The 17,129-nt window shown below is 41.0% G+C and overlaps 2 protein-coding genes across 2 annotated transcripts; one reads left to right on the forward strand and one right to left on the reverse strand.

The window, feature by feature from the left end:
• The first annotated feature begins 125 nt into the window (after window positions 1-125).
• Window positions 126-6,375, forward strand: LOC141914271 (ras-related protein Rab-31-like). Its single transcript, XM_074805536.1, has 7 exons — window positions 126-583; window positions 1,246-1,342; window positions 1,423-1,492; window positions 1,980-2,073; window positions 2,357-2,386; window positions 2,846-2,971; window positions 3,694-6,375. The coding sequence occupies exons 1-7, from the start codon at window positions 529-531 to the stop codon at window positions 3,897-3,899; spliced, it is 678 nt and encodes a 225-aa protein (XP_074661637.1). The 5' UTR covers window positions 126-528; the 3' UTR covers window positions 3,900-6,375.
• An 8,333-nt stretch (window positions 6,376-14,708) lies between these two features.
• LOC141914197 (G-protein coupled receptor daf-37-like) lies at window positions 14,709-15,791 on the reverse strand. The gene has a single exon (XM_074805463.1). It carries the CDS (start codon window positions 15,789-15,791, stop codon window positions 14,709-14,711), a length of 1,083 nt encoding a protein of 360 aa, XP_074661564.1.
• Window positions 15,792-17,129: the final 1,338 nt, after the last annotated feature.

The following is a 17,129-nucleotide window of genomic DNA, read 5'->3' on the forward strand; positions in this document are numbered from 1 at the left end:
TTTTTAATTGAAACCGAAACCGTTTAATCGTGATATAAACTAAAAAACGGCGATTATTTCGTCGCTGAAATGTAAACTCGGAAGTGGGGATTATTTTTCACAATGGCCGCCGCCGTTTTAGACGCACGTGTTTTCGTTGCGGCGGTAATAAATATCGTGTTTACCCGGGTATTTTCGAAGACGGCGAATGCGTTTTAGAAATAATTTCTCATCTAGTCGAAAATCATGATCCCTCGACGAAAAAGGAATCGTTTTAAGAAACAACTAGCAATTTACATGTACCACATGATAACAAAAATGGCGACGCCCAAGGGTCACATGACACAAATATGGCGGCGCCCTTGTTCGTTTCAACTCTCGAAATGGCGTAATAGATATGTCGCAATAAAGTAAACAAAACAACATCGTCGCCCTGGTCTGATAGTTATTTTTCCGGGTTTTTCCAAAGTTGATTCGCATTGAACTGGAGATGAGGAGCTGAGCTTTATTTAGGAAGAGAAAAGAACTGAAACAACAGCAGAAGTAGAAATGTCGAACAACATAACAACGATTGAAGCTAAAATCGTCGTGCTCGGTTCACAAGGTAAGTCTCGATTGGGTCTAACTGCAGTTTGGGTCACCTATCCACTGGGTGGCGCTAGTGTTATTAAAGAATGGTGTTATGGTAAGGGTTAGGTACATAACCATTAGGGACACCTAAACTGCAGTCATACCCGTTCGTCGTTTTTAGGCAAAATTTTAGGCAAAAAGACTTTTCTGGTCGCAGCGGCTAGTGGACTCTGAATTCGTCCACCAAGGGCTTGTCAGTCCCATGATAGCTGAGGGCACAAAATGAAACAGTTGCCAGCTATCGTGATGATGATACATCGAAGAATTGTTGACCCACCCAATATTATGTGCATATCTAAGGCCTAAAAGAGATTCGATCAGGAAAAAGGCCTGTTGTCTAATAATTCCTGAACTTGATATGATTGATATGATATGATAAAAGCGATGGTGTCTGACGAGTTGAGGTTGGAAAGTCAGAAAAATGAATTTCATTTCGTTCGAGTTTGTCAAAAGTCTCGAGTCGGCCATGTCTGAGTAAAAAAGGCCGGATTAATCGGATGGACTGATAAAAAAAAGCCTTGCGATGCCATCAGCCTCAAATCCCTATTGCCTTTACCCTTCGGGCGTGGGCCGCTGCATTCAGTTCATGTTTTCTCAACGAATTTCCATGAAGTTTGTCTTCTCTTCTGTTTGCAGGTGTGGGTAAGACCAGTTTGGTCGTGCGGTACGTTTCGAATGCCTACAATCATAACGCCACGCCGACTATCGGCGCTTCATTTTTCACTTGTAAATTGTAAGTTCATTTTTGTTTATCGATTTTTGGCTCGACGTCGTCGTTATTTGTTGTAAATTTTTCGTGGTTTTGTTTCGCAGAGCGATTGATAGTTACCGAGTGAAACTGCAGGTATGGGACACGGCCGGGCAGGAGCGTTTTAGGGCTATGGTATGTATGGCATTTGTCTATAGTTAGTAATTAGTAATCATCGTGTTTGAAAGATGTCAGCACTTATCATGTTGAAATATTAGTTACTTCGAACGAGACAACGCATTGCATTGTAGTTAGCGGTGCCCATTGAACAACACACTGGGGTGGATTTTTTTTAATATTCAAATTACCTCCAACACCTGGGGCCAGTTGAACAGTCGGACTTAAGTCAAAAAGTGGTCCTAAATCTTAAGACTGGTCTTAAGTTGTTAGATTGGCTATAGAACTTAGTTGGTCTTAGACCGGTCTTAAGTCAAAGCCATGACTACGCAACCGGCCCCTGGGTTCAAAAATTAGCTAGCACTGAAAGGGTTAGGCATGGCGATTATATACAAGTTCTGGAATCGGCGTAAAAAGTCCTTGAAAGTCATTAAATGAGATTGGTCATGGATGCTTTGAACCCTGAAATTGTTATCTTGTAACGAAACTCTAAATTGTTATACAGGCTCCGATGTATTATCGTAAAGCGAACGCGGCGTTCCTCGTGTTTGATCTGACGTCCGCTGAAAGTTTCGAAGATGTCAAAACGTGGGTTAAAGGTAACTACCGTCAATTAATGAAAAATAGAATCGGAATTCTATTGACTACAATGTCTGCAGTTAAAAACTAGAAAAAAATGTCAAACTGAATTTTTCGCTTTCAACTAGAAACTGTCATCGAGAAATGAAGAAATCTCGGGTGTTTCAAATGTTTTGGCTTTTTCTTCAATATTCTAGCCTTTATACGCGACTCATTACAAATGTCTACCTTTTCTCGACTACCTTCTGTTTTATCAACTTCATGTTTAATCTATCACTTACGGTTATGTTTATTTTGTTGTAGAACTCAAGCGCAATATAGACGGGACTATAGGTATGTATAGAGAGTTGGAGGGTTCGAATCCCTGGTAAACCGTGTTATTCGGTCGGGACACGCGTCCAGTGTTTCCTGACTCACTGATCTTACGACAAAAGTAGTAGCTCCGAAGAATACTTTAGAGATTGAAAAGGCGCTTGGTAGCTATATGTGAATGAAGGGCTGAATAAGGAGTTCCAGGCTGTAAATAGATGATAAACCCGAATATGCTACTGTGATGACATCTTTCCGATAGCTCACGTTCTTATTTCTACGTTCCATGTGTTATATGTGTCAGAGTGTATAACAGCGTTCCTACTAGCTCGGCTAGCGGGAATATTCCCTTTGGCTCAGCGGTAGAGCGTCCGCCTTGGACGCCAGACATCGAGAGTTCGAATCTCGAGAAGGACAGAAATTTCTTCCTGTTACATATATGCCCGTGAACTACTAACGCCTGTGTATATATATACATTTCAGCCATGTGCGTATTAGGAAATAAAAATGATCTGGAAAACGAACGCGAAGTTCCGAAAGACATCGCGCAGGACTACGCCACGTCTATTGGCGCCCTCTATTTCGAAACGTCCGCTCTCGAAAACAACGGTAATGAATGAATGATTTATTTACTTGTATGTACAAGATTATAAACATAAAATGTGTTTCCTAACTACGCCCAAAGAGGCGAAGTACAAAAAGCCAATATTAGGCCCGCTCTCGCACTGAGGGGCCAATTTTGAAGGACTTGTCACACCCCAAAAGGGCACTTTGAAGTACAAAAGGCAATATTAGGTGAATCTTTTTTAAGGTTAACATTTTGAAGGACTTTTGACATCACTTTGATATTCAAAAAGACAATATCAAGTGTACTCCCACGCTAGATGCGCCAATTATCTTTGTCGAATGAAAAAGTGCACTCTAAAAATTTGATCGACAACGATTGGTAGAACACTATATCCGTGTTGACGCGATGAGGAGAGAATCCCACAATGATAATAAAAAGTCCGAAAATGTAACTTCGAGATAGTAGTTTATTTCAACGTTTCGACTATATCCTAATAGTCATCTTCAGGAATAATGATTATTCCTGAAGATGACTATTAGGATATAGTCGAAATGTTGAAATAAACTACTATCTCGAAGTTTCATTTTCGGACTTTTTATTAACATTGTGGGATTCTCTCCTCATTGATCGACAAGTCTGTGGTGTAAATGTGTTAAAAGGGTTAAGGCTCTATTTAGAATTCCGCTTACAATCTGAAACCAGATATCGTAATGCGTGATTTTCCTTTTTAATTACGATACGCATGATTTGATTATATCTACAGGTATACAGGACGCGTTCATGCAGGTGGCGCTGCGGTTGATCACGCTGTGCGAAACTCAGCCGAACAACAGCGGCATGAAGATGCTCGAATACGCGGGAAACATCGCCGACGACTCGGTGAAACTGAGAGCTCCCGATCCGGCTGCGGCGGGCGCGACGCCGGGCCAGCAGGCGACTAAATCGTCATCGGAGTGTTGCAGCAGTTGAGATTCGTTCCAGAGCGAAGACGATTCCGTGATTCCTTAAAAACTCTAACTGAACTGTAAATGCTTTTAAAGGTGCTCGAAACTCTTTTGAAAATGTCAGAAACTCCTTTAAAACTTGTTCAATTTTGAGAAATGTCTGCGTAGTATTGTATGATAAACTTACGCCTAAATCGATGCAGTTAGGACCAGGATTTGTTTTCACCCAATAAGGCGGTTACCAAATTAGAAACCAAGTTTAGGTAGTGTTAGATATTGCTTACAAAACCACCGAATAAACAGTTTACCGAGATAAACTGTACAGATTTATGAGGAGTCTACTGTAATTGAGATATGAAAGTCTTGCGGACACTGACTCCAAATTTGAAATATTCTCCTTTAAAACTCTTTATATCCAGGAATGACCGATCCGTAGGGGCCGTGCAACAGAATACGGTAGACTCCTCCTAACTCGAGAATCAATTGTGATCAATTTGTTTTCGTTCATGAAATATTGCAATTTTTTCGAGATTTTAGTTTTGAAAAAGGTGATTATGCGGGTATGGCTATGGAATTAAGGCTAAAAAGATGATGCCTTGTTTCTCCTAATCGGCCGGGTCACTTAGCGAACCGCGATGAAATTTCGTAATCAGTTCATTTCTATAACTGCCGGATCTGTTACGGTTACCATGATCGCGATTGTAAGAAATAATCATTAACAAGGTAGATAGGCGGCAGCTGGTCGGGTCAGTAGAAATGAGAAACAAGGTACCAATTTCTTAAGCCTTAATTCACATTCTGTTTTTGAATAGTTCTGAAATTTGTTTTTCCCGAATTAGACAGTGGTACACAATCTGTTGTTGTAATATGATGCTGAGATTTGTATAAGGGAGTCAAGAGATTATTCGAACTGAAAAGTACAGTTCAAGTCCTTTGTAACGCCACAGTCCGGGACAAATGAAATACACGCATAAAGAATGGTATTTTTATCGATTTTGAGTTCGATTGAACAAAGATATTCAATGACAAAATGTTAGTAAGCATTGGTATTAAGAAGGATGCCGCCAGCGTTATAACGGACTTCAACTGTATTCAAGTTAAGAGAAGAATCTATTGTATTTCTATTTGTTGCTGATGCCAGTTTTATTTCGTGTTTTTTTTCACTTCAGTTCATATTAGAGATTAATCATTGGTTTCGCGTTCTCCGTCTCTGTAACTGTGCGCATACTGTCTGTCCGGGTCTGTTGTGGATATTTAGATTTTCTTGATGCAGTTCCACAATTTGACTCGGCACGCCGTGAGTTAATTTCGACTCCGTCCCCCAGTTCCACAGTTGTGTTGGTTTTATTTGATCCGGGACCCGGTTACGCAGTCGTGTAGTTCTCGTTAGACTGCGGATCCAATTCCACAGTTGTTTGGATTAATTTCCACTGTGGATTCAGTTCCGCAGTAGCGTGAGTTTAATTTGTCTCAGGATCCAGTTTAGTTAGTTACCTAATCGTTGGTGGTAAGCTTTTTATTATCGGATTGGCTTACATGTGGTTGATGAAAATATCCGATCGTGAAACTAAACCACAGTCAGGTTACTGACTAGATCCAGTTCTAAAGTTGTGTGGATTTAATTTGACTCTGAACCCAGAGTTCCGTGGGTTAAATGCGACTCCGGATCTAGTTCGAGGTTTTTTCAAGAGTTGGATTTGTCTGTGTATGAAGTTCTTCAGTTATGTGCTATATTGTACGTGGTTTAATTTGACTCGGAATTACACGTAAATAAATACAAACGCGTGATTGGCGGCTGTAGCTTTGTGTGCTCCAAGGTTATATACACTGCTTTAAGATACGTGTATTTATTTCGACGGCTCGATATCAGTATTTTCTATCCGTGAATTCATATGCACATTTTGATAACTCGGTAAAATAGACCGTTGAAAAATAAGTAAATTACATATGGTCAGTGTTCTTCGTATGCTGGAATTTTAAAGGGCGGCCCCTTCGTTGTGAAGTAGCAAGGCTTCGATCCCCTACAGAATGCAGAAATTGATTTTGGTGTAATCTACAATTTTTCGTATTCGTGTATCAGCATTGATAGAATATTGACATCCGCTCTAATAGGGGCAGCAGATATTTCATAAGAGATGGCTGATTTTCAGATGGGTGGATGTTAAAACGAAAGGGGTTACCGCCCCTTTAAAACCTGTTGCGGAGAACAGTGATTGTGTAATTCTGTATGTAGGTAGGGTCTCGCTGTGCTGTGGATGTCGTTGTGAGAATTCGTGAAATTTTGATCTGATTTTAAATTCGATGGGCGCGTGCGAATGTACAGGGGTCAGTTATATGCTCGTATAGTAATGTTGAATTTCGCACGCGCTTCTCTGATTCCGCCGAAATGTAATAAGTATACACGGTATATTGAAATCATATATATATATTAATGAAAATTCTATTTGTACAAAAATCTAATTGGAAATGAAATTTTTTATATATCCATTGTTGAATAGATTCGTTCATGATATGATTATTATGATTGTAACTATTATTAAAGTGATTTATCCGAAATATACATTGTATGTAAATAGAAGAACAAAGCTTTTAAGATTAAGGGTTGAAGCTGAGGTCTTAACAACAAGAAGCAAAAACTGCAAAGTTATATATTTTTATATAATTCGAATTTCCCATTTGACCAGAGTTGGCTTTTCACACGTCGTCATACTTTGCGGATCATAAGATTCGACGTTGCTTTAGACGAGGTGACCTTTCTGATAGAAATAGGCTATTGTAGTATGGAAGTTTATCGATGCAAAGACCCGAATCCGCCAAAATGAGAATACAAGGGAAGTTTTCGACCGAAATGGCTATAGCCTAGATAGTGGTGGTCAAGATGCACGAATCCGGCCACTGTATACGGTATCGTGGAATATGCGCTATAAATCTTATCGTCCTCGGATGCAGAACTTCTACGTAAAACGGCTAATATTCATCAACCGGTATCGTTTTTTGATTCAGATAAAGTACGTATATCACGATTGATAGAACACTATATCCGTGTTGACGCGATGAGGAGAGAATCCCACAATTATAACGAAAAAGTCCGAAAATGAAACTTCGAGATAGTAGTTTATTTCAACGTTTCGACTATATCCTAACAGTCATCTTATTCTCATTATTCCTGAAGATGACTATTAGGTCTCATTTTAGCCAAATGTTTCCTTGAGTTGGTAGTTAATTCGACGTTTCGACTCAATTCTAACAGTCATCTTCGGCCGATACTGACTTGGAGGAGAAATCGCAAAAACAATCGACAATTTGTTCGCTGTTATTGTGGGATTCTCTACCACATAATCACAACACAGATTTAGTGTTTTACAATATCATTGGTCATACACTGGCACTTTGTAAAAGAGGATAGCGGTCGGATTTTTTTAGAACAGATGCAAATCAATTACAGCTGGGATATATCTGCTGTATTATCTGGTGCTGTTGCGGTTTGACTTGTGTCTTAATATGTTCAAGACGAGTAGATTCAACTAAGATCATCTCGACTGGTTTTAATTCGTGCGCTCACCGCCACCCGCAGAAAACGGGCGATTTTTAAGGTAAGATCTTGACGTTTCTTTCACGCGCTGCTGTTGTGGTGGTGATTTCATGACGTCCATCGGTCGTTGTCGCCCGAAATAAATAATTTAGAATTTAGCGCAAGTTGTGATGTATACGATATGAAGAAAACTATAAGCCACATTTAAAACGAAAAATTAAAAGGAGCCATCTACGAGCCATTTCCTATAGTTTTGAAAGCTTACATGAATGTCGAAAAATCAATTAATGATTCTGTCATATTACAAGGCACATTACAAGGTGGCCAGAAGATGGCCAACAAAACCAACAATAATTTCGCAGGCGATTTTTTGTCGAGCGCCGTCACATTCGCGAAAACATTTACCGGCCCGCAAATATTACTCGTTTATACCAGTACCAGCCTAGAGCGCCATCTGTATTCGTGAATGGTTTTTCTGTCATTGTAGGCGCTTTTACGAAACTGAATCTTTGTAAATCGATTTAAGTTTCACGTTTACGGCACGCGGTTTAGTGAATTGGATTTGGTAAATCAACTCGTTTATGGACGCGGTTTAGTAAACTGATTTATTAAATCGACTAACTTGCTCGTCGAGCAAGTTAGTGGCGATTTAGTCAGTGAAATCCAACATGGCGTCCTCTTCGACCGCGGGCTTAAGACATCTATCGCAGACCATCATCTATCAATAATTCGGTCACCATTGACGCCCATTTTTTTTTGAATCGCGACCTTTAAATTGATAAATTGATTCGACTCATTTACGAAAAACGATTCGATTTACTAAACCTTTTGTTTTCCGACATCGAATCGGATTAGCTAAACCGAATCAGATTCAATTTCGTAAAAGCGCCTTGTGGTATTCGCGTGGTCTTCGCACTGGCCGAACGAGCCGGTTGTCGAAAATATCTTCTAGAAAAACAGGACATCTATTCGTTGCACATTTCGACTCACCTGAACATGAAGTGGACTGCGAATTTCTTTGCTTCACCGATGAAATCCAACCGGCGTATCTCTCATAGATCATTGCTATATATACACCTACCTTCTGATTATTATTTCGTAGATAGAATGAATCAGTTCGTTGAGAATGAGAAGTTCGTCGTTATATCATTTACTGAATCGTTGAAGTTATCGAGTTTTAAGAAGGCCATCACGAGTAACTAACCATAATTGTACTTGTATACTCGTTATAAAGCACATCTCAATTAGCAACATAGTAACAATTTTACTGAATCGTTAAGGTTATTTAGAATAGTCGTTATTAGTAACTGATCATAATTTTTCTTAATCGTTGAAGTTATTGAGAATAAGAAGGTTGTCAGTAACTAGCATGATTTTAGATTGAGATCGTTGAGATTGAGAAAGCTTGTCACTCACCAGATGCACCTGTCGGAATTCCGTGAACGTATACCTCGTAAAAAGACAACGGTGCGATCGACGTGGTATAAATGATAACCTTGTCACCTGCCAAAGCATTAACGCATTCCACTAAGAAAAATGTTCTCGTAGATAGCAGGTGCTTTGTAACCGTTTTGCATATCATCGTTTGGGGCACGTTTAGGAAATCCAATGCTTCGGGGTCCGTGTCGCCGACCAAGACGTCAAACTCGGTCAAAGATGGATCTTCAACTGGATGAAAAATACTATATTTACTCAGAATTTTACCATAAATTGCTGGTAATCATGGTGAATTGTCTTCGAAAAGACACTACGCGTGTTATACCCAAAAGGGCAATAGATCCATTTTTTACCTATGATTATCAGTGAAAAGACGCAATATCGCCTTTGTAGGTCCACCATCCACCACTGAGGAGTCGTTTGCTGCTGCTGCTGCTGCTGCTGCTGCTGCTGCTGCTGCTGCTGCTGCTGCTGCTGCTGCTGCTGCTGCTGCTGCTGCTGCTGCTGCTGATGTTGTTGCTGCTGCGGCTGGTGCTGCTGCCGCTGCCGCTGCCGCCGCCGCCGCTGGTGCTGCTGCTGCTGCTGCTTCGTCTTCGAAAACGTCACCGGGTCGCCGTCGACAGCTTTCGACGCGACGCAAGTGCTGTTGTAGTCGGAGCTTTGTCTGGCCGGTTTACCAGCTGCAGCATTTACTGGTTGAAGAATTAACATTGTATTCGAGCCTATCGCACAGGTTTGTTGTCTCGGATGAAAAATACTTCCAGAGGAATTTTTGAAGTTCTGCCAAAAACTTCCGGATGTATGGTAAGATAACGACCGTCGCTGCTTAGAGCCTTTGGCGACGGAGGGATCCGATCCTCCGGGCTTTTCGTTGGAACGGCTCCGATGATAATTCTCGCGATCGGAGTTCGCCGCCTGGGATTCCGGATTGAAAAATTCGCGCCGGCGGTTTCTCTTTTTGCGGCGACGTCGTTCGTCTTCGTCGTGATTACCGATTTCGTTTGTAGCTTCGTCGACTTCATCGATTACAACTGCGTTTTCATTATCTAAACCAGCAGCCACTTCTCGATGACGCTCGCCTTCGACACGGGTACCATTGACGGCTTCATTTTTGTCATCGGCTCCGTCGTCGATTACAACTTCTTCGTCATTACCTAAACCAGTAGCTACTTTCCGTTGGTCGCTTTCGACTTGAGTACCGTCATCGGCTTCATCTGTCGTGGCGACATCCACTCCACCGACTTCACCTGTTTCATTGCCGCCTAATTCAGTATCGATGTCCCGTCGAATCGGCGCACGTTTGTTTTCAATTCTGCTTTTGTAACTTCCAGCTTTATTTTCAGCGTCTTCTCCGTCGACGACTACGTTCGTCTCATTATCTAAACCAGTTTTCCGTTGGTTTTTGTCGTCTTCAGTCTCGCGTTCGAACGCGGCGGCTTCGTTTCCGAATTCGATTTCATCATTAACGACTTCTCCGTTATTCCTATTCAAACCGTGCGCCGGCTCGTGTGCGCCGGCGTCCGCTGCGTCTAGCGAAACGGTTTTTATGACAGATTCCAGTCGTCCCTGTTCCGACGACGGTCGCGCCACCGATAACATCGATAACATCAGCATTAGATGAGTCGTTAATCCCGCGTTGTCGAACATAGTCGAAAGCTTGTTTACTGTTGGCTGTCGACAACACTTTATACCTGTAGAACATGACAGATAGTAGAATTAAAGCTCGCCATACTGTGTACATGCATATATACAAATTGAAAATATAAAAAATGAAATTTATTCATTGATAAAAGATTAAAATCGAAAGACACGATTTTCACCCCGAATATGCTAGAAGTTTGGAAATTACTTCTCTTGCGTGTGATTTTCAAAGATTTTCTGCGCGAGTACTCACCGGACCCCGCATTTGCGTGGGTGCCAGACAAGAATTCCACTATCATTAAAATCGAACACGGCTGGCTACGAGCCTGCAGGGGAACAAGTTAAGTGAAAATTCAGTCTGACTACTCCAAGATTACCGCGAAGGACTCGTGTTTAACTTGGTTTTTAAATCAGTTACGTGAGGACAGTATTTTGAAAGTTAACTACGTAATTTTTCTTCATTTTGCTATTCCCTTCATCAAATTGATAATCGATTGTAATAAATGATAATTCATTCAGCCTTAAATCCATTTTTAATTTCCTAACAGGCTTTCACATAGTATGCGAAAAGAGAGGTTAGGAGCGTTCTTGGGTCATCGTTGCAAACAATTCAGAGACTAAACTTACTTCTTCTTACTACTGACATCGATCAAAATACCATACTCATGATTGTCATTGCTACAATTTTGTGCGATAAAATATGTAATCAGTTTGCCAATAAAATGAAGTAAAGTATGAGAATATGATATGAAGACAAAAGAAACCTTAACTTTGAACAAATATTTTTTTGGAGCTAATTTAGTCGAGGGAATATTTGAGTAGATTTAAATTAAGGGATAACTCAAGTTGTGCCTTCTAATTTTCGATTATAAGTTTTCATATTAGATAAATTTCGTTTTTTCTAAATCTTTTAAATATGCGTATATATTACTCACGATTACTACGCCGCGTCACTCTACAGCTGTTGAAATACACTCATCCTTTTCCAGCACGGCGGCTTGACAGTTCTAAGTCTATTGATGATGAAATATCGACGATAAAAAGTCCGGTAATCGAAAGAAATAATCCCCCTAGCGATTAAGCGTGAGATGAAAAGCACGAATTTCAAAAAAAGAAAAAAAAATTTTGTACACTTTGTGTCCTTTAGCGAGCTGACTGATCCCGCCTTTCTTTCGAGAGAGTTTTCCACGGTCTGGTTAGGTTAAGTCGGTAATTGTCGATGTGTGCCAATAAGGGCAAATGACAAGCCGATAACACCGCCCTCGAGTTGTCAGTCGACCAATCAAACCTACCATGGGTAAAACTTGTATTTGGTACTTGCATTGCAGTGTCAGAGCAGTGTTCGTTGGCAGGACCCTGCTTAGTTTTCTAAAACACATTGTCATATGATTAGACTGCTTTAAGAAAGCTATATATATCATATGTATCGTAGCCCAAACATCCCACAATATTGTTGATTAACCGAAGAACATGGAAATATTTCCGATGGTTCCCAACCTCCTCGACGGTCGAGTGGTGGACTGACCTTAAGACTGACAAAGGGGTCGAATTTTAGGTTTATTACTACTAAGTGATTCATAGCCTATAATGAAATGCAGTGGTATGAATAACGACCGTATAACGTGGAAAGTGTTGTGGTGAAATGTCTGGTGTTTGGAGTCCATTTCTAATCAGAATTATATATGTCGAATGAAGTCCATGCAAATAAAAGTACATACATGTAAAGCCTGGACGATCTAAAATAAGTTGAATGCTTTGTCTGAGCCACCATATTCGCGTCGAATGTCTGAGCGCGCATGGCAAGCGGTTTGATAACTTCAATCGCAGTTGATTGAATGACCTTGATTGGGTATAGCTTCGTGCTTTTTCTTATACACTGATATCGGACGCGCGAAAGCAAAGTAACAAGTAACAAACAAACGGCAGAACTGCTTCCACTTGACGAAATATATAGACAAATTATTTCGAACTGCTCTAGGGACGCTTTACTATTGCGTTGGGCCTATGTGAATTATTTAAACACGTCAACCGAAGCACGTCGAAGTGCTATATCGAGGGCTCGTAGTTTGCAGATATGCAGCCGACTCTTGGTAAAGTATATCATCGGTAATGATGGCACTTTAGTAGTAACAAGGAGTTGGGCCCACTTCCCTGGTAATGAAATCACCGCGGCGAGTTCTAAGTGTTCGAATACCTCGGCATTTTCCAATACCTAACAGCGAAATTTAAAACAATCCGCGTAAATTAGTATTACTATGCTACGAAGATATTGAATTCATCGAGAATGAGAATGGTCGTCATTAGTAACTAATCATAATTTTGCTGAATCGTTGAAGTTATTGAGAATGAGAAGGTTGTAATTAGTAACTAATCATAATTTGACTGAATCGTAGAAGTTATCGAGAATGAGAATGGTCGTCATTAGTAACTAATCATAATTTTACTGAATCGTTGAAATTATGAGAAGATCGTCATCAGTAACTAATCATGATTTTACTGAATCTTTGAAGTTATCGAGAATGAGAAGGTTATCATTAGTAACTAATCATATTTCAAGGACAATAGGATCGTATTTAAACTTAAGGCCTTAAATTTTAATCGTCCACAAAGTTGTCAATTTGGAAAGCCGTGCATTTTTCGAACTCTAAATCTGGTTAAATATTGACCTGTTCCGATATCGGAAAATGTCTTTGTTTTTCAATACAACGACGAAGGAATCAATACCTCGTGGCTTAGGTTGCAAGCGTTTGTTGCTTGGTGATAGTAAGAAAAAGCCCGTTCGAAATAGCCGGGTAATCTCGTCACTATTGTCCTTTAATTAAAGACCTATTGATCTCTAAAAAACCGATCCAGCGTCAACTGCGACAAATGCAGTCGCCTATTCCGTTAATAAGCATCGACTCCGTTTGGATAAACTTTCGACGTAGGGTATTTAACCAAAAAAGCGTTTAAGAGCTATGAAGGCAACAAATATGTTAATGTACGCATCTTTAATTTCTGTGCATAATGAAGAAGAGAATGAGGGTGTGTATGCGAGAGTGAATAGGCGAGGGACTTTAAGGACTAGATCATGTCAACTTTGGCTTTACCTAATTCCGCGCATGATCTATTGTTACGGTGATATTTCCATACTGTTTTATATCATATCGTATATAATCGCATGTCTTTGTACCGATGAATTTGTTATGCAAAACTATTTTCTCGACAACAAAAAGCCAGATGAAATGCTGAGCCAGTTACTAGCAACTAATAAAACGCTACCCGAATACGAACATAAATGAAAAAAGCAAGATTCGAGCTTTTATTTAATGTTTGATTCCTGCAGTTTTCTATTTGCGTTTGGTATAGATTTACACAATTTTGCGGGGAAACCTTCGAAGCATCTTTAAGTACCATACACAGCCGTTCCCTACGACAAAAAATATACTCCGCGAGTGAATAATTGAGTGAGAATCGTACGCCCTAATATCCCCCCTTCGAAGTTCACCTCATTTTTCTCTGTTGTTGTCTAATGAATTATGCAGCGCGGCTTCCTACCGTGTAGTGTCTGTTTTACACGTTCGATGGGTAAAGTTTAAAAGGAATACTCTCATACAGTTAAGTTATCGATCGACTGTCGATACCCGACCCCTCGCACTATCGACAGGCAATCATTCGGTGCGAAAAAGAAAATGCCTGCTCGAAACAATTGTGAAAAATAAAAAATGCGAATAATCATGAAAATGTGTGAAATCTCCAAGAAAATGTTCGTCAAAATGCAGTTGGATCCCTTTTTTATATACAACCTACGGAGGTTAGAGTCTAACCTTTTTTATTTTAAGTCTATGCAGAATATGGGCAATAGCCGCTTAAGTTATTTTACCGTGGCACGAAAAACGTGGAAAAACGTCCAATTGAATGTACGTGAAAACATGTGAAAACTCCACGAAATAAACTCGAAAAAGGCGAATTTTGATTGATTGGAATTCGTCTTTTATTATTTCGTTTAATATCGTTCATTCAACGATGTTTGATTGACGGAAATGTTAAAAAATCATATTTCGCGAGTCACGTGCAGCAGGTTCATCCGTGCGTGTGTTTTTAATCTTATAAGAATGTTTCGTGTAATATATATATATTATTAAATGCTACACATTCACGTGTGCTGCTGTGAGATTACGTTTCTACCGGTATCCGAATTTAGAAAAAAAAACAACTCGACGCCGCCTGCGATTTCATATCTTCCTACCGCCGAGAGGTGGCGCTTCTACTGAGGGAATTGCCGCATCCGGGTAACCGCTCGACCATGTCGATCGCCTGTTTCCGGAAATGCTCGTTCGTCAAACAGTAAATGCCGAAGTTCACCGACGAGTCGATGATCGAAAACCCGAGCGAAACTTTGCGCAGGATCATCTGCGATTTTTTGTTCGTGATTTTGAACCAGTTCCAGCTGTTCATGCGGTCGAGGAAGCCGAGGCCTTCGCAGACGATGTAGACGCCGATGACCGACATGACCATGCGCAAGACGCGCAGTTCGTTCTTCGACGAGTCGTCTTTGACGCCGAGTTCCGAGCGACGGCTGAATTTCCTGAACAACACGGCGGCCACCAGCGCCACGTTCATCACTACCAGAATCGCCAACGGCGCCGTGACGGTGAACCACAAGAACATGTACTCGTCGGAAATGTGCCAACGCCAGAAGATGTATATTTTCGGCGGAATTAGGTCGTAAGTGCCGGAAAAGTGGGTCACGTAAGGCCAGCGCGCCGGGCAGCCGATCGAAGGCATTCGTTGATAGGGCAAGAAGTGGACGAAATGAAACGCGAACGCGAACGCGCCGACCACCAACATGGCGATCGTCGAGATGACCTTCTTCGGCAGGTTTCGCGACGACATCGGGAACATGATGACGATCAGTCGTTCGAAGCTCAGTATCGTCGTGCACCAGTTGCGCGTCGTTTGAAAGATGTAGAAAAACGGCGTGCCCAAATAGATGAACCAGGCGCCGAAAAACCAGTCGTCGCGTCGGAACAGAATGTCGCCTAATACGGCGAATATGTATATCGTCCTCAACGGAAATATGACGAACGCCGCGATGGAAAACGCCAAATCGTTGATGGCCAGGCATTTGACGAGAAAGTACATGGCGCCTTTCAGTTTGCCGAGAACTAGGATGTTGAATATGTTGAAAGCGATGCCCATCACGCAGGCCGGCAGGTACATGCCGATGTACATGTAGACGCTGAATTTGAGGTCACTTCTCAGCGGAAGGTCTTTCCACTCGTCGCAAAGCGTAGCGTAGGTTTTGTTGCTATCGGTGGACGCCATCGCGTCGGGGGCGATTTTAAAATGATCTTTCGATAATTAGTTAGTAAGAAATTGACGAGCAAATCTGTCTAACGTAAAAATGAAAGTGTTTTTCGTAATGTTGATGATTCGAGCTGTCGAGAAATCAACGAAAGAAATAGCCAGATGCGTAAGATATCGGCTACGTTGCTTCGCTGTGAGTTGGCAGTTTTCGATGGCAAGAACGAAGAATTTCGGAGATTAATCGAGAAGTCTACAGAACGGAGGAAATGTAGTCGACGCAGTGCGTTGATACGCTAGCGTGTCATCGCGATGCAGAAGCCGCAGAAACACTGAACAGGATAGGTTTCAAAGCGAACTCGGATGTTAGCGTGCGCGCCGCCTCGGAAAACTCCGAAATCACCTCTCTCACGCGAAAAAAAACGGAGAGCGTCCTGTTGGCGCCGTTAGTGTTCGTTGTAACAAAATCGGCTCGTCGCGGGTTTATCACGAAATTAATTGGCACCGAAAATCGATTTGCGCGTTCAGAAATCGCCCGTCACACCGAAACTTAATCCGCCGCTCGTGCGGCCCGAAACGTTTAAAAATTTTTAACGCTACTTCAAATAGAGATTATTCTAAATCTAACGCGTGATTTGATTTACATATTTTCAACTGAGCTTATACGTTGCCAGCTGCATGGTACTGCTTGAATGCGATTATTGCATGGAATCCGCATTTTCGCCCCTGCCAAGTCCATTTGTCATTGTAGCTCGAAATCTGGGCGTTCACTTTTCGAAAATATTTAGGTGATATTTTCTAAGTCGGATGTCTGGCTTTGTAGTTCATTTTCAGTTAAAAACGTCTCAGATGAAGTACATAACACATGTGAAGTGTGAACGATCAGTTTTTGAAAGTGTGCCTATGTGTGCAATGTCTGGTGTTTGTAGTTCATTGTCAATTGAAAATGTCTCATTTGAAGAAATTGAACAAAATGTGAAGTGTGAACGACCACTTTATGAAGGTGTGCTGATAACATGTCTAATGTCTGGTGTTTTTATAGTTCATTTCAAATAAAAATGTCTCAGGTGAAACACTGAACATATGGATGATCAGAAATGGGAAAGCGGTGATAGTGTCGAATGACTGAGGCGTCGGTCCACTGCGTATACCTTACATGCATGGATTTGTATTGCGGGCCCAAGAAACAACATACAAGGCCCCCTATATTAGTAAATGCATTAAGAATGAATGTCCTTCCCTTTCTTCAGATTCAAATACAGATTTATTGTTTTGCATGAATATTGCTCAGCACAAAACCGAAAGTACAAATGAACATAAAAATGTCAACTATTTTTTTTCAGCGAACCGCTTTAAAGA

The sequence above is a fragment of the Tubulanus polymorphus genome, chromosome 12 (assembly GCF_964204645.1).
Source record: "Tubulanus polymorphus chromosome 12, tnTubPoly1.2, whole genome shotgun sequence".
NCBI lineage: Eukaryota > Metazoa > Nemertea > Palaeonemertea > Tubulaniformes > Tubulanidae > Tubulanus > Tubulanus polymorphus.

Bases quoted from the DNA above. Each gene is read 5' to 3' on its own strand.
- LOC141914197 (XM_074805463.1), bottom strand. From the start codon at position 15,791: ATGGCGTCCACCGATAGCAACAAAACCTACGCTACGCTTTGCGACGAG.
- LOC141914271 (XM_074805536.1), top strand. From the start codon at position 529: ATGTCGAACAACATAACAACGATTGAAGCTAAAATCGTCGTGCTCGGT. The intron at 2,074-2,356 runs GTAACTACCGTC...ATTTTGTTGTAG, and splicing joins TGTCAAAACGTGGGTTAAAG to AACTCAAGCGCAATATAGAC. The intron at 2,387-2,845 runs GTATGTATAGAG...TATACATTTCAG, and splicing joins CAATATAGACGGGACTATAG to CCATGTGCGTATTAGGAAAT.